Consider the following 22,424-nt stretch of genomic DNA (forward strand, 5'->3'; position numbering starts at 1 on the left):
TTTTGGTCTGTTTATGACAGTGATCGGAAGCCCTTTTTCGTCGAAGGAGCCATATTTACCCTATATTTTCAATTGTCAATGTCAATCCACTGCGACGTCACAATTAAATAGTCGTGACGTCATGGCTAAAAAAACAATAAAAGACATGTTTTAAGCAAGAGCCTTGTTTTAAACAAGTTTGTTTCAAATTGTTTTTGTTTTGAATGCAACCGTAAACCCAACACCGGTAGTAATTTCCCAAACGATTCTGTTGCTTAACATTCAACGAAAGTTGCATATTGTTCGACATGACGGTCATACTTAGATAACAGCACATATCCCATCAATATTGAGCGAGGACGACCGGTAGCTTGTACTGCATGGTCGTAATTGTCAGTAGTTGAAGACCATGACGATCGAGTGAATGAAGTCGGCTGCAAGGAATTCCAGTCCTGAAACAATATTCAATGCCGGGCGGTCAATGTCTCTTCATAAGTGCTGATCGTAGTTACATACCACGCTATTTGATATATAGTAAAATACACCATTGATAGAAGGATCACTACCAGCGTTATGAATGCAGTGAGATTGAAATTGCAACCGAAAGTCCCCGAGGCTCATGGTTCCACTCCGTGAACGATCACCACCGTTATTATCAGCACCCGCATTTCCACCAACCTATAGAAGACCATGGTAGTGTGAAAATGATTGAGTGACATCTTGGCAGTGAATACATTACCCGTAAAGTAAATGTCGACGCTCTTCGGCGCTCGTTGCCGACCCACATCATTGCATTGAAAGGATGGGAAGTTGCAGCGAGAAGTTGAATTGGTGACGAACTGCTGGAATTCCTGTATATATAGGGATTGTCCTCAGGACAAAATGATATACAACAAACACGCCCGTTTTTCTGGTACATGTTTATATTGATTGTGATTTGTTTCTTTCTGTTAACATACTTTTAAACTGTCCACAAATAAATTGTGATGTATTAAATACGGATGACATCACAATGTGAAGAAATTAAGTTGGCGGTAGGGACAATGGTGCGGATACATGAAAAACCAGAGCGAGCGTGAAAGTCATCCGAGATATTACGCAAAGCGAAGACTATGAACATTACTGAAGTTACTGTCGTGACGCACCTGACTTTAATAGACGACAAGCGCCACTGTTGAATGCAGCGGGGGAGTTAGCGTAGTGGTGACGATAAGCGCCTACCAATCAGGCGGATCCGGTTCGGATCCCATCGGAGGTTCATTTGGGCTCCTCTTCCCCCAGAAAAGCCCAGAAAAAAGACCCGAAGAAAGATAGCACTCACAAGGAATGGAAAGAACTAGTAGAAAGGGCCACGGCTTCAAAAAGTTCAACATCGTAAAAGAACTGTGACATCGGGCACTCTAGGCCAAGTTGGATGTTTGAGTAAAAGCTAGTGATGCGTGTCGTTCGACATCCTCCTATCTGTTCGTTACATTGCATTGTGTCTTATCGCATTGTACATTGTATGTGTAGCTTGTTCAGATGTAAATTGTAACCCAATGTATTGTATTGTATTGTCTGTGTGCGCATAAAATACAACAGAAAGGGATTTTTGGGGAGAACGCGCATTCGCGGTCCAGTCTGCCTCGCTCGACACTCCCAGTATACTGCTGGCGAATACTCAGATAAATCGGATTTTTCGCGGTTCTTTGTGAATTTTCGGATATTTTCGTGAAAACCTCAGGAAAACGCTGCCATGTGCGAGCTGCCTACGAAGCATCAACTGCATCGCATATCAGCGATAGCAGGGAGAGATGGGCATAAATTGGAGTTGATTCGAGTTACTACCCTGATTTGTTTGTATTTAATATTCCGAAAAGCATTCACGTGGTAGAGTATAGAGGGATGTCCCGAACATATGTGCTGAAAAACTCATGATCGCAGAAGAACGTTCTATACTCTCTAAAGCAGCGGTTCTCAACCTTTTTTGACACGCGCCCCCCTTGACGATGGTCAAAATAATCGCGCCTCCCCTGACCCCCCTTACATTTATCGTCATGTCAAAAAGAGCAGATCATCTAATACAGAGGTGGGCAACCTTCTTGGTAATCATGGCTGCATTTCAATTACTTATGTAGCTCAAGGCCGCATTCCAGGGCATAGCCGCAATGAACGATCTGGACGCAAAATACCTGTGGTAAACTGTCCATATCCATTCCCGGTGAACTCCGGACTATTCTACTTTTCACAACGGCCTATTGTACGCACCGAAATCGCGAGTGTCAATGTTATGAATCGTTGCTAGAAGTGCATATTGTCGCGCCGCGCGCGAAAATTTTTCAGAGCCACGAATAAATTGTTATTTTTGAGGATTTCCATTCCTGCTCCAAGTAAGAAGGGCGCTACCGCATTAAAATCGAAAAATGAAGTCTTGTTGAATTGCGCGTAGCGCGAAGAAAATTTCAAGATTAAATAAAATATCTCGAAAATTCGGGTGTGAATTCGTAATTGCAATTTGCATGTCTACGGCTGCCAACACATATTAATTGAATTAGGCGTCGACGGCCGCACAAATTCCCTTCTACGGCCGCATGCGGCCGTACGGGCTGCCGACCCCTGATCTAATAGTATACATGAGGTTTATCTTACGCCAACTTTGAATCCGCATTCTAGTTGTTTAGTCTTTTACATTGCTGACAAACTTCCCGAAACTTGTTTGAAAATAACAAAAAAAAAACATTGAAAAGGACATCAATTAATTTCAAGGTAGGTTGCACTGAGAGTAATCCTGATGCTGGTAGTGACTACAGAGAGCACGATTGCATATTGCATCTAAGTCTGCCTTAGGCAGTGCAGTTCGCCAGCTATCAACAACAGCTACTTAGCGCACAGAGATTTAGGCTACTGCCAAAGCTATAAAGTAATGAATGACTTGCACGTATCTTCAAAGATTATCAAAAATTTGCTCAAATGAAGTTGAAGTCAGCCTATACTCCGTTGAGCGCGACTGATGGAGTTTGAGTTTGGCAAGCTTTCTAGAATACGAATTAAGTTTAATCTTCAATAATGGTCTCTTCAGAATGGCTGTGAAACACATGTTTAGTAACAATTTATACAGACATTGACAAAATTGACAAAAATTTCTCTTTTCTACGTTACTTTTGTGGTGTTGACTAGATAAAAATATCATCTTTCCTATCTCTTCTCTCGAAATACACGTCGCGCCATATTTATCGTTGATTGATATGCCAACTCTGGCGTTCGCTGCGTCGGAGTCGAGTTTTTGATCGCATTTTAATACTTTTTCTAGAGAAAGGGGACAAATTCCAAAAAAAGTGGAGGTCCTCCGAAGACAATTTCAAGTTATTGAAAAAAGAGGACGTATGGTAATCCTACTGTTAGTATCCTAGGGAACAACTGCACTAATCTGTAATCGTAGAAACCAATATTTTTGTTGCGATATAAAATCAAATATATACCACAATATACATGTAATTACTATTGATTATACGGGTACGCAAAATGACCTGTTCTACGACGTAACCGTGGAAACATGATTTCCACATTAATCGAACACTATATAATATATATATATTGAAAATCAGTGTGACTTAGTCTGCTGTTCCCTTTCAGATACCAGTTCTGGAATGCAAAACTTCAACTTGGAATGTGTAATTGCATTATTAAGTTGAAACGCAACAGCGTGATACCAATTGCTTAAAGTGGTTATCAACTGGAGTCCGCGAAGCATTTTGAGGGGTTCCGCGAATCCTCAAAATTTGCAAAATGGTTGACAACCTAATTAGTATTTTTTTTAAATTAGAGAACTCACGAGATAGTTTCGCTTCATAACTGATAAAACTTTTTTTAACTTACACAGGGGTTCTCAACCCACGGCCCGCAGACGTTTATTTTGCGGCCCGCGACATCTTTCGTTAGGGACGCAATTATTACTGCCACGGTATTGTTACATATTAATTAAGCTACATACCTCTTTTATCGCACCGTCTCTGTTCGTTTGATTACTCATTTTCGCTGTGTTCTGGTTTGTTGTTCGAGTTCAGATTGTTATTGTTTTGAATCTGTATTCGGTTGGACTCTGGTTCAAGAGAATCCCGCTACGTAGTACATTACATTTTTTAAAGTGTGTTTCACTCACAGTGAATGGTTTGAACAGAAAAAAGAACAAGGAATGGGAAATTAAACGGCGAAAACGGGGTTTGTAACTGTGCGTGTAACAATGAATTTGCTTTCTCAGATGTAAATGGAAAACCGATGTGTCATATTTGCCGAAGAACAATTGCCGTAACGAAGCGCAGAAGCTTAAAATGATACCACGACAGTTACGTCTGAACTTATACATATGGCCTGGACGCCTGATCTTAGGAAAAACGTTACTAGCTAAGTAGCTATACGTGTCAAGCCCAGCACTCCAAATTTCGAGGTATTGTAAAATTGCTGACGACGTTGCAAACACATCGTTCAAAAATGCTTGGAATATCGCCAAACCTAAGAAATCTGCTATAGATGGTGTGATTTCAACAAAACTGCGAGTATTTGCTGTTTTTGCAACTTAGCAGCAATGACACCATCACCTGACATCTTTCGAAGCTACATTTGTCTGATTCAACCGTAACCAAAAGGGTAACAGCAATGTCATTCGATCTTTTATCGCATGTTCTGAAACACGTGAAGCGTAGACTACTTTAGCCTAGCATTGGACTCCACAGACATTTCATAGCTAATTAGCTGGGTGCATTTTATCAGAGTGGACATATTTGCAGAGGAAATGCTGGCTGGGCAAACATGGAAGGGGGACCAGCGAAAAAACATCAACTCGACAAAGCTAACTTCTGTAACTAATGGTGCATGCCCCCCGCCATCGAATGAAAGGATAAAGGTTAATTGGTTTGCTCAGAAATGACCCCGAACGCCAGACTTCTTCTCATATCACCGAGAGCTCAGTGTGATAATGGCCTCTGTAACGAAAAGGTTACCGTAATTTTATACTTGCTCGCCCACGCTTTGAAACAGAGAATTCGGTTCTCTGGTGGAAGGGTTCAAAGGTGCTCGTATACGACTGGTAAATAGGCTACAGTAGCCTAATTTTAATAGTATAGGCTAGCCCACGAATACATGATGATGTTCTACGGCCCGCAGCGTCTTTTGCTGTTAAAATGCGGCCGTTATACAAGGGAAGTTGAGAACCCCTGATTACATAAACAGAATGGCCGTCTGTGATGAAATATTCTACCGTGTAAACTTATCTCAATTGCCAAATTGCCAATTGCCTACTGATACAAACAGTTGATGTTTTTATGGGTTATTGAAAAAAAAATTGGTTGCAATCCAACTCCGACTCTGACTCCAGACATTATAATTATACCAACTCCAACTCAGACGACTCCACACATTTCCAATATAACCACTCCGACTCCGACTCCGACCCCCGCGTCTTGAAACGTATCTATCCCTATTTCGGCTCTGACTCCGACTATTTTCTTAAGAGAACTCCGACTCCGACTCCAACAGTACTACGAAAATTATATGCCACAGTGACGGGTAAATGACTATCATATAACCATTAAACATATGCAAACATATGATTAACGATGGCATGCAAAATTGTTTCATTGTGGCGCAGCTAGGATGATTCACTATGCAATTAACATGAAAGAATACCATTCCAAATATCCTTCCTTTTTCATGTTTTATAAGTTTTCAGAACATGGAATCTCTAATAACCTATAATATGCACGAATCATTCAAACATGACTTATATACAATCCTGCATAATCAAAATGTAGATAGAAAAATCGAAGTGAAGCTCTTGTCAGCAACTAATACAGAGATGTAACTTAGTAATTTTCACATTACACACTATACCTCTATGTAACTGAATAACAAATTGCAAATAATGTCCAATTTAATTAATCTCGGTAGTATTAATAGTGACTGATGGTACATAAAATCTTACTTTATTTAATATGAGTAATTTAAAGACACCTTCGAAAGCAATTGTTTACATAATGACGAAGTTGGAGTCGGAGTCCGAGTCAGGGTCATTTTCACAAACTCCGACCCAGACTCCAGTCCGTATTTTTTCCACGACTCTGACTCCGAATCCAGCCACTACAGTTTTTAACGTCTCCGCCTCCAAGGCGTGCTAAAAAGAGACTCCGACTCCGACTCCATTTAGCGAAAAATTAGCCAAACTCCGACTCCAACTCCATCGATTCCGACTCCGATTCCACAGCCCTGTTTATACATAATCGCAATACCATAATGATAGTTCAAGATCGCCTTCTAGATCGAAAGGACTATACTGGACGTTATAGGCTGTGTTCATAAAAAAATATGTTCCTAAATATTGATGTCATATATGTTCCGATCATACCCGAGGCTGTCGTCAGAAGCGTTGTGCGTTATTATTACATTCCTACCGTCACCTATCTTCGTGGAAATGGATTTTCAGCACTCGTCCACATCAAATATACACGGCACGGATTTTCAAGACACGACCACGGATTTCAAGAAATTAGCTACATAAATAGTAAGCTATGCTGTTGTTATTAGGAATTGTCATTGTTTTGCTGCTTATCACTAGACTACAGGCAATATTTGTATAGCGTAGATGATGAGTGGACGACAGTAGAGCTAAATTTGAAGTAAAGCTTTGAGGATCCGCGGGGGTCCGTGGCCATCAAAAAGGGGTCCGCGAAGACAAAAAGCTTGAGAACCACTGAATTACAAATGAGCTTATAAATATTGGAGATAGAATTGGCATATCAGAAGGATGGGGTTTCGATTTCACAGCCGAACCTCCCCAGGTATGTCTCTGCACATGACTTTCCATCACAAAAGTCACAAAGTATCCATACAATACGAATGAACTGATCGCGCATAAAATATTTAGGTGTTCCCTTTTCGCTTACATCGTTGAATCCACATTTGAAACCTTATTGCCGAAAACAGTCTTGTGAGTCAAGAATTACGATTACATACCCGTAAATCTTGTTGTACTTGACCAAGACCTGCGCGTTACTGTCAATTTGATAGTAGAGCTGTCAAAGGTAACATCATGTAGCTCGTCGAAGATTATTACCAGTTGATCGATCGATCTACTCACTTTATTCCCGCCGTCGAACATATCATTTCCACCGTCGTTGATGTACGATTGATCGTCGCTGAGATCGTAAGTGTAGCCGTAGAATCCGGAAACAAGAGAACGAATAGTAGACTGGGATCGATTGTAGCTCTCAACTAGACTGACGACGCTTACACCTGTGCAAGTGTGCTTTATGAATAGCGATACTAGCTGGGAAACACATGTCAGGCATTTTTACAGATTAATGAAGAAGCAAGTATGTTATTAAAATTACTCTTTATAAATAAAATAAGTCTCCTCTTACTAGTATACCCAATAAAAATGGTTGACTACGATGTTCTTATAAAGGAAATTTTGGAAATTGACCATTGAAGTGATACAATCCGATAATTGAGTCATTTCAGTGCCGGTTCAATTATATTATCGAACTTGATGATGACCAGAGTATAATGGCAAAGTCACGCGATTTCGGATTCACAATAAATGTAGAGAACGGCAATTACCTGACGGGAGGATACTTTTCATTGGGAAATGCTTGCTAAATAATGATCGCAATGTCCTGCCGTAGTTCCTGAGAAAACCATTGTTCGTATAATACTTCAAAGTCGCGTTGGACGAAGCTTGCAGGATATCGATGTCATTTCGAACGTGCCACATCATCACATCAGAAGCCTGCAATCACGTGAAAATAAGGTAACGTGCAGTAGGCTATACGGACATCCATTAGTCACCTAATCTGCTCTCAACTCCGTATATCACTTTGTGCTGGGGGATTCAACGCTGTTGGTTCGAAAGGGATGGATAATGATGTCACAGTCACAATCACATGATTTAAAATTCAAAACGATTCATTTCGATTTGGATTTGGAAGAAAATCGCCAGATTCATTTCAGTTATTTAGTTGTTTTCGATGCTGTGTTTGGATTTGGACATGGGCACTGACTCTTTGATAATGATCAATTGTCATACGTAGCCTACATGATCATTCGTGGTCCAGTATTGCGAAATCATGAATTTATTACACTTTCGACAGGATGCCGGAAATTATGAATGTGATAACTAGTTATAGATGACAAATAAGAACAGAATGTATTATGTATTCTGACTATACGTAACGTTAAAGGTATTCTGGATTCTATCTGACAAACAGAATGCTTGTAAATTATTTCAATTTCAGTGAATTAAGGAGTATATTTCGGTTTAATGAAACCGCGAACAGTGATGAAAGTTTGAACAGTGAAATTCCGAAAATGTCCGTGAAATTCTGGACGTATGGCAACCCTACCCTATATACGCTTTTTACAATGGTTTTTAATGAGTTTCTAGTGCTGACCAATAAATCATGGGCTAAATATCAGTCATAATGGTAAAGTTTCCCCATAACCCTTAGGGGAGATGTGGTACCGATGGATCAAAAATTGGAAAATGATCGCTGGCTCCAAAATGTTCAGCCGAAAACAGCAGATCTTTTGCTTGCTCAGCACTTTGATACAAGCTCTACCAATCGCGCACATATACATGAATATCCGTATTTTCAAAAAAGATTTATGGACGTTTAAAATTTGTTGCTCGAACGTGTCATCGGTCCCTACCCGGTGGGTCCAATGGCACACGACCCGGGGACCTATGACACATATACCCTAAAACACTCAGATGTAACAACTTTTCTTGCTCAGTATTATGATCTAAGCTACAGCAAGCCAAAGAAGAATTTTCGGTCGCAACCGTCAAATAATAGATTAAATATTGACTCAAATGTTGTCATAAAATCACGTTTCGATTTAGGCTCGGACTTATAAATTTGAGGACACATACATATCGCCCGAAAATCGACATTGTGACTTTCAAAGACCTCGTTATAGCGATAAAACATCATATGCAATTATTACATAAAGATTTTCTGTACGTAGTCATGTTTCATTTGTTTCATGATTAGTATGCTTGTTTATTTTGCTTGATTTGGCTATTGTATCATCGGTCACCACCCTACTAATTTTGTACATGAATCGAAAAAAATTCCACTCAAGGAAAGTACTGAAAAAAATAACAGGTTCCATTATATAGCCTGATACAAGCCCTAGACTTCACAATAAAAATGATTGCTGGTTTGTTCGTGTTGAAGATTACAAAGAAAAACGCATATGTCGATCTAAATTTAGTTTACACCCCCCAAAACAAAAAACATCTGTGAGAGACCCCATAGTTCGCGCACGTCGAATTTTTTTGTATGTGAGGAAAGATGTTGCCAGCATGCAATTGTAGACAAGTTCACGGAGTGTAATCATGGAATTATCATAGAGAATTTTCAAAGTATTTTCGGTCCCAGTGATCCATCGGTACCACATCTCCCCTACATCTAATGGCCCTGATGAATACAGACAAGTCGTGTATGTTGCGAATATCAGTAACCGATGTCGATTCAATCCACCGTAATCAGTTATATTGGCATTACCGTCAAGGAGAAATACGCTAGACTTTTATAATCATTGCTTGTGGCACCCTCCGGAGTCCCAAAGGTGTTGTAATTTTCCCAGTTACCGGATCCTAGATGTAAAAAATTGATAGTTCAAAATGACTTTCACGGACTGTAATCATGTGGAGACATTCTCATATCATAATTAGGGTTGTAAATCGCGTTGAACAACTGTTTCTGGACAGCCTTTATGGCATTGCGGACGACAACACTCGCTTGCTCAGCAACATTATACCGAGGTTGGAGGGCAGCAAAGCTGTAACTCATGCCTGAACTTATACTGGCAAAATTCTGTCTGTATACCATTATATAACATCATACACAATATAGTGGTAGCATTTTGAAGTAAATTGATTACATATTTGTCATTGGTGGAAGCAGCCGTATTGTCAGTACCATCTAATCCTGTCAAATATCCCTGACAATCCTCTTTTGTACCTTGGTATGATGCATTATTTTTTCCTTGCTCGCTTGACCATCTGTCGCCTTCAGTACATCGACCGTATACGTTGTTCTCGTGTACGCTCGCAACAAGCGTCCATCCACCTCCGGCTGATTCCATGTCACAATACACCTTTGAAAAAGACGAAAACCTGTGATACAGGCGAGAGTATGCCAATGAAATATTGTAACATTCACTTCGAATTGTGATGACATTTCCGATGGCTGAATTGCGTAAATGCCTGATCGCAGTTGACCTCGTTGAAGCAGGTCAAAGCAAGATTTTGCAGGTTTCATGTTCGATATAGTCTCAGAGGTAACTGAAAATATACGGTCGCTTAGAAATATATAAGTGGGCACGTTATTTCATATGCTATTTTATCCACATGTGAAGCATTTGTGGAATTTGGTTTTCAACCGGAGATACACTTAAAGTGTAGTATATTACTCATATAGGGTATGCTACGAAATTTACTTAATGAGGATTTCAAATCGATGTTAGTTATAATTCTTTCGGAGTTGTTCAACCGATAAAGGTTTAGTATACTAGCTGACTCCTATATCTCTATATAGATGCTATCATACCGTTTAGAGCCAATTGTAAATTTCTTAAAGAGTGTTTCAACTCTATTAAATCAGCTTCTTCTGCAGGTTCTCCCTTGCTTCCATTGACACCGGCGTCGCCCTTTATGCCGATACCTGGTAACCCCCTCTGTCCAGGTTCCCCAGCTTCTCCCTTTGAACCTTTTTGCCCGTCAGTTCCATTGAGACCATCAAGCCCATTCAAACCAGCAGTGCCGATTTCCCCTTTCTCCCCTCTTGTTCCGTTTATACCAGCTCTCCCTCCATATCCTCTTTCACCACGTGGCCCTGGATTGCCGGTTTTACCCATGACGCCCAATTCACCTTTTGGGCCTTGTGGTCCGATCGACCCGGCGTCACCTTTAATACCTGAATATCGGAGTTGTAACCAGGTCACAAGGTACAGAGTTACAGGTCAATTCTACTTCTTTAGTTTTGACTCGAGTCATTTTCGATTCACCACTGAGTCAAGTCCGAATCAAAGTTGCGTCCAAAGGTTCGATTCCGAGTTATAGTGTTGAGACTCGAGCCAGAGTCCAAGTCAGTGTGTTCACTGTTCATGTTCGAGTGCATTTCCTATTCAATTCACTTTTTTAGAACTTTGGGTGATATCGAATGCTTCGCATTCACAATGTACTGATTACACTGGTCAACAAAATGATTTTATTTTTCTTAGGCAAAACATCTGACAGCCGTTTCTGGGGTTTTAGAGGTTGCTGATTACGAATATCACACTAGTTTTGTCAGATTGGCTCTCTGTCAGAAAATATTTATACCCCTAAAAAAGTCCATAATTACTGTATTTACTAGGGATGGTGTGAACGTGAGGTTCACGTTCGCGTTCTGTGTGTGAACCTCGGAAAATTAGAGGTTCGCGTTCACAACAGAACTTTTGTAGGTTCTGCACTGTGAACCTTTTTCATATATTACAATTTTCACTTCATTATAACATCTTTGGTTCAAATCTATTGCATTTCAACTGCGGGCCACTCTATGCATGGCGTTGGCAGCCTTAAAAATCAACACTAAACGAGCATGCACCTTGACAATCTCACAGGTTTTACTTGCTTTGTTAGAAAAGCTTGCTAGAAATATCCAGCTTTCCGTTTGTGAATATTTAGTGACTCTCTGCTGTGATTTTGACCCGCAATCACACAACATCACGAGCGAAATACGTAGTCAGCGAATGAGATTGATATCGTTTTCTGATGCAAAAAATCTAGTAGGCGTACGAGGTCAATCTTGACTTCATATCTTTACTGCATCATTAAAACCAAATCCGAGCGATTGAGGAGTTGGCTACTGCTGTATAACTTGTTAATGGGGTGATATCGGTAGCAGGTATAGAAACCCGTTTTACACTCTGCTCAATATCAATGTAGCAATACTCAGACGCCAAATCCATTGTCCGGTCTGGCCTATAGACCATTAAGGCGTAAGCTTATAATCCCTGGTAAGTCCTCGTCGAGGTTGTTGGCAAAGCGACTGAAGATATTGATTGTAAGGGAGTATCATATCCTTTGATTGCCTCAGTCGATACATTTAGCGACGTTTAAAACGCAAATATGTACTTCGGCATTGTGGCATTATGTGACCCGAATCGTCGCTAGGTATCGTGTACATTTATATATGCTATCATTTCATTGAAAGAGAGGGTTGGAATTAGCAATATGACGTCACGTGACGTCACGAGGTTCACGTTCGTGTTCACACGAACCTGAACCTTTCACAGGTTCACACCATCCCTAGATTTACCCTTAAATATTTCACTTGATGGGAAGAAAATCGTAGTTTTTTCTAATTTTGTACTGCGCATAAATGGCTAATTGACTATGAAGAACCCTCATATCATTCTCAGTCATTCTATCATTATTAACATGGCATGATGCGAAATATTTGTTTGACAAAAAAGCTGTTTGTCAAGCCTAAAAATTGTACTTTTTCAAAACTGAAATTCATCTTCTCCTGTGTACAATTAGTCATTCTACCAAGATTAAAGAGGAGTATAAAACTATAAAATTTGTCCTTGAAAGGCTTAACTACAATGTCTCATTTCTTTTGACTGCATGGTAATTGGATAATTTTCCACTGAGTCCACGAAGTGGGTATACCTAGTAACCCTATCAAACGAGAAGCTTAAATGTGGTATCTGGTATATTCGAATATCGATGAAAGATTCCAATTTCATATTAGGAGGAGTTCACAGCATGTAATTTCTCCTAAGTTGTAGTAAATAAAACTTTTTAGCTGATCACAAAGCACCCAACTACAAACTGTTGGTACGAAAATTCATATCTGCATATCGAAAACTTGGAACAAACATAAGCATAAATGTTCACTTCCTGTTCAGTCATCTTGATATATTTTCCGATCATCATGTTGATTAGCAAGGGGAGAGGTTCTAACAATACACCAGAACAACAATAGAAAGATACCAGGGCAGATGAGATGAACCATTGATCATATTATGTCAGACCGTTGCCGGAACATTTTGAGAAACTGCACTAAATAGCTTACAGGCGAAAATCGTACAAAAAAACAATAATTTCGATTTAAAAGATATCAGTAATATTGTATTCCAACTGATTATTTCAAATTTACAATAGGTGGTTGACGTCAATCTGATTGATTTAATGCCACGTTATTTGAGTATCTAGGTAAATACTTCTATACATGACTGGAGTTTATTTATATACAAGATATCCGTGAAAGTCTGTAACTATGATAAATCTAATACCCCAAAATATAGTGCTGGTGCTGTATTTTGATTTAATATAGTCTTCTGTGTGTAAAAATAACAAGTATATTGAATTTCTAAACTTTATAGTACCACTAAGCCGATTTTATATCTAGTCATTACCGCGAAAACGGGAGATTTTGGTCAAAACAACCCCATGGATTATCTCCACAACAAGAGCCAATTTGAAAAAAACCAAGGTCATATTCGGAGTCAGTGCCCTTCAGAACCCTCAAAACCACTCTTACTTTGCATGCCTAAAAATATGTGTTGACCAGTGTTATCATCACTTAGCTCAGTTTCTGGTACTATTTTAAAAACACCCGTACTGATAGATGAAATACAAAATAATGTGGTAGCTTACTACTCTTCGAAGTTACAGCGAAATGCCTGCCTTGGCCGTGTGAGTCTTGAGTCTTGGTCGAATCATGAGCAATGACTCGATTAGGCCCACAAGTATAGGGCTGCGCAAAATCGAGTACCTGAGTGATTCGATTCTGAATCACGTATCATGCTTCGAGTCGAGTCGAGTATTTGAGTATCACTCATTATGACGTCATAGCAGAATGTACTATGTCAGAGTTCAAATATGTACCTTTTAAGCCCCCACAAAGACTATAGAATGGATGTTATCCATCACATTAAAGATACTTTGGAATTTTTTCGACCCTACCGATTTCATTCCGCTTGTGACAATGTTGTGGGAGGATCATGTGTTATTTTCAGTAACATTAGTAGCTTTGAATCGTATATTCATATTGAAATGAACCCGAATATTTTCGGCTGACACTCGTCAGGGGTAATCGTCAGCAACTAGTAAAGAATTGGAAAGAACATTGTATATCAACAATCGTATCACAAAATATGACCTCATCAGCATGACATTTCGAATGAGAGAGCGTTCAATGTACTATGTGTAGGTGGTACAAGAACTCCTATTGTTGACAGAGTTTTGGTTGGTGTATTTTGATAAAAGTCGACTCCAAGGCACACAAATGGTGAACGACCCGCCCAGCGATTCGAAATCGGTCGTCTCGATAATTATTCGCACAAATCGGATTATCTAACATATGTTTGCCGATGGCAGAATTAATGGCCTTTGATCGATCAGCATCAATCTTAAGCGGATGAGTTAAGGGTGACGTGAGTAGTTAAGTAGATCGCTCGCGAGCGGCTAATTTTTGCATGGGGCTCTTATGGGACCGCTCGCACGCGGCTGGGAAACTCGTATTGGCACGCGGCTCCATATGTCTTATGGGCCCGCTCGCACGCGGCTATTGCGTCTTATGACCCCTCTCACACGGTAACTCTTTTCAGTATAGCGATCGCTCGCACGCGGCTGGGAAACTCGTGTTGGCATGCGGCTCTTATGTCTTATGGGTGCGTCGGCATGCGGCTATTGCGTCTTGTGGTCGCGCGGTAACCCTTTTCAGTATAGGGATCGGTCGCAAGCGGCTTCGTTGTTGGCATGTCGTACTTCGTGTTGAATATGTATCAAGTAAATAGTCATGTGATTGGGCCTTAGGTAATGTGTATATTCCAAATTACGGCGAGTACGACAATGATATATCGTTATTCTTATGGACGCGGCGATGATTCGTACTTTCAGGCATCTCTCGCGCGGTGTTGAATATGTATCAAGTAAATAGTCATGTGAATGAATCTTTGTTAATGTGTATATCGTTATTCTTATGGATGCGGCGATGATTCGTACTTTCGGCTATAGGCTCCGGTCGCATGATAGCGTTATGGAGATAGGGATCGGGATCGGTCGCATGCTAATGTTTTTAGGTATACGTGCGGTAACATGCTAACGACGATAATGTGTCTGTCATGTATTCTTACGGGATCTCTGGTGACTCGCCATGTGTTCTTATGGGTGCGGTCGTGATTCGTACTTTCAGGCATCTCTCACACGGTGTTGAATATGTATCAAGTGAAGAGTCACGAGTATCGCTAAACAGGAAATTCACTAAACCGCAGCACAATGTGCGATTTTGAAAAACAGATGTTCGCGACCGCGTTTTGATATGTGTGACCCACTAACTACGTCCGCTTTGGAAACGCGATCTGTTGTGAGGATTTCGAACGCGCACTATCGTATCGATTATTACACTAATCCAGTCAGCACTATTACATTCAGGAGTATTCAGTATTCAGCAGCGACACGAAAAACGATCAACAAATAACCGCGTTCACAAACTAACACTTCAAAAAGTGTAAAATAAATTGCAAACCCCGCGATCACTGACAAGATAATGTCTCGGACATAACCATCTTTCACGACTTGGTGTCATAACCATACCGATCGCTCACGCGGTGAAATTTTAGTACTCAGTTTCTCACAGAACTTGATTTCACTGGTAAGATTTAATAAATACCGACTAACAGAACCATCAGTGTGGGTAACTTGAATAGCAACAAATTGTCACTTATTTCCGCCCTAACCCTAATCCTTTGTGAGATTACCACATACTCAAATAGATGCGAAATAATTGTAAAATCATACGATCTTTTTAGGAATATTACTTGACTTGACCAACTTTCGGTTCTGTTTTCTATTTCCACACAGTCGCTATAAGTTTCCACGCTTCTAGAATAGCATTGACTTTAGACACGTCATAAGAATCATGGTAATATTCAATCAATGTGTCAATTTACCAACTCGAAATCTCACTCGCGCTACAAGTGAAGCTGAATTGTATCCAAATATGTTAATTTACCACCGCTCAGCGCAAAACTGACTCTGTATAGCAATATTACGCATGCGCGATATTTCAGAATGGTATAATGTCATTATCAGTAAATATTTCACAAACTTAATCGTTTACACGAATCAAAGCTAAAGTTGAAACGACAATATCAAGGTTGTTTGAAACCTTACAACTCGATCAGTGATTTTTTATTCAACTGTAAAATAAGTTAATATTCTGTAAGACACAACAATTATTGCTCGGGTAATGTGACATTGAGATTACCAAATTGTATATTGAGTTACAAAAACCTTGGCAAGTCAATCCGTTTGTAACTCACCCAACCAAAACAAAAAGTATCCGTATGAAAAGTAGACAAGACTACGCCAGTAATCACTACAATCCAAAATCCATAGCAAGCTCGGTTGTATTCATATCCCTACGCATCTTTTTTATTCAACTTGAAAAGTCGTTACTATTTTGCAAGACAAAGTAATTACTACTCGATATATTTTGCAAGACAAAAGTAATTACTACTCGGTGCGCGCAACTTGAGATTAACATATGTTTTGAGTATATGATATTTGAATGTCTGACCAACGTAGTTGAGAATTCATTTCTTACGATCGAACGCAGGTGTTATATTGAATATTATCATGATGTAATCATAAGGATTGATACTTTAGTTTGACATACGAGATTTGTAATAGTCGATCATGACTTGATTATTGAATCATGACGTAATTACACCGGTGTTGGTTATTGTGATATCAACAAACTTTTCAGGGATATTTTCAATTAACGCATCGATTTGTAAAACGAGGACTTGCATGTGCGGAAAGTTTTTGATCAGGAAATTAATCCAGGATCGTTCGAATCGTGTGATCAATATTTAACCCTTTCACACCCACCATTGTACGTGCTAAATGTAAAAAAAAAAACATTGTGAAGTCTATAGATCTACACTTCAAGGTTTTGATCAGCACAGAAGCAATTGTAATACCTTTATCACCGATGCGTCCTAAACAACAGACTTGGTTAATAGAAACTCATGTCAATAATAAAATCACAGTATGTGCTACACTGAAATCTACAGAAAATGTCTTTGTATTGCTGCTCGTAGTAGTGATATCGATTTGAACCTACAGAATAATTGTCATCATCTAACCAAACTACTGAAATTCGTTGTCAATTCGTCTGATGTTCACTGAATGCGTACTAGAACTATTTGCACAACGCACACGATCAGAGAAATTGGAAATTTTCCCATTGTCATTCGTCAAAGTAAATACCATCACAATACTCTTTCACTAAAAGACGTTACTTGTATGTGATTGAATCACCGGTAATTAACTAGCTAAATCAAACCCCTAAGAAATTTCACACACTCGTTGGATATGAAACAACGCCGCTTAATCGTTGTGGGTCGTTTTTCTAAGTACAAATCATATCCACCCAACCGAAAACAATTTTCACTCACTTGGTTAATGAAGCCGAGGTCGACATTCGATATTTTGTTTGTGGGAAATACTTTGTAATAAACACACTGGAGTGGTTGAGCTTTACCATCATCAAGCTGTCATTTGTATCGTTTAATTAACCGACATTTAGCGATTGGTGAACATACCGAACGATACACAGTCACTTCGAAATACTCCGTTGATCGTAATTTCCATCATCATAATAATCGAAGTACAATTGTTTCGAATCGCTGGAGTGGTTGAGCTTTACATCATCAGACCACCATCTGTACATCAAGAATACATCCGACTTGTAACTGGGTCGTTTACCTAACCGAGTTGTATGCACAGTTTGATATTTAGCGATTGCAGAACATACCATTTCGAAATAGTGCGTTGATCTCAATTCCTTTGTCGTGATAATCGAAGTACATTTGTTTCGATTTCATAAAAACCAACTTTTCTATGACGTGATAAATTTTTGAAAAGTTATGCTTAGAAGATTGGTGCATCTCGCGAAAAAATAATATACCACTCATATTGATACTGTTACTCCATTGATCGGTATTTTCAAACGAGTCGATTTTCAACCGAGCAAAATTTATTACTTGAGTTGTTACGCTTACTATATTTAAATGTAAACTCACCCATCTTTCAACAAAAAACAATGATGAAAAAAGTACGCAATCAGACACAACACTTTGTACGACACTAATTATTGTTCCACACATCTCATTTCATACTAAGTGTATATGAAAGATATTCATGGCACACGAAAATATCCGCTCATGCTACGAACATACGCAATGATTGGTGACGCTTTCGCACTATTTCGATTTAGTGTAACAAAAAACAACAACAACAATTTTCACTCTCTTGACTTATGAAATCAACAGACGAACCTTCATTCAATATTTTGTTTTTGTCAACTAGTTACTTTTTCATGAGACCCCCACAACTCTTACAGAAGTACGAAAGATATTTACATCACACAAAGTAATCAACTTTACTCGATATTCTCACATTACGAAACTAAAGAATGGTTGGTTTGACTCTACAAACTGTTTCGTTACCTCAAGAACTTTATTGTCTGAATGGTTGTTCATGTGTCTTAAGAACCAAATAGTTCAACACAGCACTAGTACCAACAGAAACATCAGAGTTGTTTACACAAAAGTTTGTATGTGTACAGTATGCGAATACCATGTGTAAGTCCAGCACAATTGTGGTATCCATCCGGGTTTAGTTAACACAATTTACGACACCGAGGTCGCGTCATCTTTCGTAAAACAACAATCCAACCAAGGTTTCGGGATATGTCCATGTCATAGCAATAAATCAGCTACTCCAACAACAGAGTACATATGTTTTATAGTTACGGTGCTTACATCTTACACACAAATCAATCTACTTTGCTAACAAAAAGTGCAGAGTCATCAAGTGATTGCCCTACCAACAAAACAGCTAAACGTACTACCATACAAAATGGCCGTTATAGTCACCAACGGTACGGGGTACAAGTAACAAGTCTCGAGAATCCAGTTATTGAAAAAACGTGAAAGTGTTTCTCCTGTACCAAGTCGTTATGTTGACGAAAGCGTATATTGTAATATCATGATCGATTTGCATTCGTTGGTCACAAAATGTCACTACTCTAAATAATTATTTTTCACTCAAACACAAACGCTTACTTGTCACCATTCGTTTTCATCAAGCACGAGTTCAAGAAGCTTATTACGACATGAATTGTTATTTTTATGTTGTGTAAATAGGTAATAATTCATTTTAGTAACACTATATCAACATCATCGAGTTGTGTGAATAGATTTACATGTGGTCTTGTGGTTTTAATCGAAGTACACAGCACGGTCTAATGTAGAGTCATCTCTATTGTACAGCAACTCGGTAATCGAAATACATTAAAATTTAAACAGCGATCTTGTTTCGTCACGCGAAAAATATGTTCACTATCGCGATACTCTGCACAGGACGTGTAAATCCTTTTCACACTCGTAATAGTATACCAACGGCTACCGACGACAACGTTTAACAATACCAACGACACTGGAAACACTGAAACCACAACACTTAACCGAGTAAAAATACATTTTCCTTTGGCTACACGACACTTACCCGACTAAACAATATCATTATCACCTGGAGATCCACCGGTACCCGGGTAACAAAACCATTTTCCTTTATAGATCTATCGTTTACTCAGAGTAACAATACATTTTCACTTGAGGGTCTATCGTTTTCTAGAGTAACAAACCCCCCCCCCCCTTTCCTTTAGAAATTTATTTTTTCCCTGGGTAACAAACCTTTTTCACTTGGAAATCTATTTTCTCCCTGGGTAACAAACCCTTTTCGTTTGAAAAAATATCATTTACCTGAGTACCAATACCGTTTTAACTCGGAAATCTATTTTTTCCCTGGGTAACAAACCTTTTTCATTTGGAAATATATTTTTTTCCCTGGGTAACAAACCTTTTTCACTTGGAAATATATTTTTTCTTTCGGTAACAAACCTTTATCACTTGGAAATATATTTTTTCCCTGAGCAACAAACCTTTTTCACTTGGAAATATATTTTTTCTCTGAGTAACAAACCTTTTTCACTTGGAAATCTATTTTTTCCTTGGGTAACAAACCCCTTTTCACTTGGAAATCTATTTTTTCCTTGGGTAACAAACCTTTTTCACTTGGTATTATATTTTTTCTCTGAGTAACAAACCTTTTTCATTTGGAAAGATATTTTTTCGCCGGGTAACAAACCTTTTTCACTTGGAAATATATTTTTCCCTGAGCAACAAACCATTTTCACTTGGCGGTCCGTCGTTTACCCGAGTAAAAATATCATTTTCCTTTGGAGATCTGGCGTTTACCCAGTGTAACAGTACATTTTCTTTCCTAGAGTAACAAAACTATTTTCATTTTGAAATCTGACAAACACATATGACAATTTGATATATTTGTATATTGTTACAACGGATAGCGACAAAATATACACCAACAACAACTCCAATACATTTGTGTAATCGCATATTCACTTGTGCTGATGCAACCCATCAAAATCATCGGTTACCCACATGCAATGTACTCTTGTATATCGAAATGTATGTTTGGGAAATTGGACAATGGGTTTCGATAGGTCCGTGATGTCCGGGCTCGTGCTTTGGATTTTTCAGAGTCAAAATGTCTGAATAAAACACCTCCTTGACGATGGTTGGTATGTGGATAACGGTGTTCGGAAAACGGTTGGATTTATGTCACCCATCGCGATAACAACTCCAGGTCGAGTTTTCCCCCCGCATGTTTACTATATTGTGTCTTTATTGGTCAATGTATGTCTCGACATTCAGTTTGAAATCGGAAACCCTGATAAAGTATGTAACCGGATCCGGATATCAATTCTGAATAGATAAACCAATGAACAATATTCAAAGTAAACATGTTACACCCTGTGTTTCCACGAAAAAATACCATCCAGACATACGTCGCGCTTGTTTGCCCACATCAGTATACGCGTAAATGGAGGTGTGTGACATTGCATGCAATGTGTTGGTATACAAACATCGATCCACAGACATTATCATAGCCGGTAGTTTTGATGTAGATCGAATGTCATCACACCCGATAACAATACCAATAAGCCACATTGCAATGACTCTGAGTCCGCGCTATTACATCGATATTTCGGCACCGTTCACTGATTTACTCGATGGTGTTATCGTGTTGTAACATTACAAGATAGTCATGGCCCTATCTCCGGACAGACCACCCAGACCAATTGGATACATCGGTCAATATCCGTCGTGTTGTCCGAAGTTTTCTGCTGCAGTGTTTGACCAAGGTGAACTATCGAATCACGGGTACTCGAAATGATTGCGATCAGTCTTTCAGTCACGATGCATGGATGTCGCTACTCCCACATAACGACTCCAGATAAATATCGTGAACAGTGATTCTATAAATCTCGGACTGATACTGTGATACAATAAGGTGTGTTTCTGTGGAATGAAGACTGCAATCGTACACCACAATAGAACACTACCTCGCGATTTCACACGCAATCATAAAACACATCATCGTAAGGGTCCAGTTCGTCCGGTTTCGAAACGGTCATCGCCACAAGAGATCGGTAACATTTTGACACTGTCATCACCACAAGGCTATTGACATCGATTCTGTTGGTCATGTCAATCCGTTTTAGAATGTACCGTTTTTCAACTCCCGCACCATAGTGTTACGACACAGACAAGAAGCGTCGGTTGAAATAATAAAACACGGAAAGCACACTTTGGTGCTATTTGACATGGATTTTACACCTGAAGAACCTTACATTCGAGGTTGACGTAGAAGGAACAGAAATGTATCGATTTATTGGTTTCGTACATATCCAACAAAAAACAGGGTATGTGATTGTGCGTGGTTCGCATATTCGACTGTGAACGCTCTATTGGTATATGCTGTATAGTTCACTTTCACCGTCGTGCGAATAACCCATGTTACGGTTCGATGTTTGTGTGTCTGTATGTCACGCTTCAGATTGACTCAGAGTCATTGCAATGTGGCTTATTGGTGTTGTTATCGGGTGTGATGACATTCGATCTACATCAAAACTACCGGCTATGATAATGTCTGTGGATCGATGTTTGTATACCAACACATTGCATGCAATGTCACACACCTCCATTTACGCGTATACTGATGTGGGCAAACAAGCGCGACGTATGTCTGGATGGTATTTTTTCGTGGAAACACAGGGTGTAACATGTTTAATTTGAATATTGTTCATTGGTTTATCGATTCAGAATTGATATCCGGATCCGGTTACATACTTTATCTGGGTTTCCGATTTCAAACTGAATGTCGAGACATACATTGACCAATAAAGACACAATATAGTAAACATGCGGGGGAAAAACTCGACCTGGAGTTGTTATCGCGATGGGTGACATAAATCCAACCG

At 39.3% G+C, this 22,424-nt stretch overlaps 2 protein-coding genes and 1 long non-coding RNA gene across 4 annotated transcripts in view; 1 reads left to right on the plus strand and 2 right to left on the minus strand.

The window, feature by feature from the left end:
• LOC145442952 (uncharacterized) overlaps nt 1-22,424 on the plus strand; it is a 418,025-nt gene that overhangs the window by 236,116 nt on the left and 159,485 nt on the right. The window lies entirely within an intron of this gene.
• LOC145442828 (sialate O-acetylesterase-like) overlaps nt 1-22,424 on the minus strand; it is a 360,699-nt gene that overhangs the window by 206,858 nt on the left and 131,417 nt on the right. The gene's annotated exons all lie outside the window — the stretch shown is intronic.
• Nucleotides 1-22,424, minus strand: part of LOC145442796 (uncharacterized) — a 69,110-nt gene that overhangs the window by 15,923 nt on the left and 30,763 nt on the right. For both annotated transcript variants that reach the window (XM_080320805.1, XM_080320806.1), the window contains exons 5-14: nt 10,566-10,931; nt 10,179-10,300; nt 9,978-10,113; nt 9,519-9,610; nt 7,570-7,738; nt 7,088-7,242; nt 6,964-7,022; nt 719-830; nt 496-657; nt 301-431 (exon numbers count right to left, since the gene is read on the minus strand). In XM_080320805.1, coding sequence (XP_080176931.1) covers nt 301-431; nt 496-657; nt 719-830; nt 6,964-7,022; nt 7,088-7,242; nt 7,570-7,738; nt 9,519-9,610; nt 9,978-10,113; nt 10,179-10,300; nt 10,566-10,931 — 1,504 coding nt within the window. The remainder of the gene's footprint in view (nt 1-300; nt 432-495; nt 658-718; nt 831-6,963; nt 7,023-7,087; nt 7,243-7,569; nt 7,739-9,518; nt 9,611-9,977; nt 10,114-10,178; nt 10,301-10,565; nt 10,932-22,424) is intronic.

This window comes from Botryllus schlosseri, chromosome 7 (assembly GCF_051294905.1).
Source record: "Botryllus schlosseri isolate E-star chromosome 7, Bs_hap1, whole genome shotgun sequence".
Classification (NCBI taxonomy): Eukaryota; Metazoa; Chordata; class Ascidiacea; order Stolidobranchia; family Styelidae; genus Botryllus; species Botryllus schlosseri.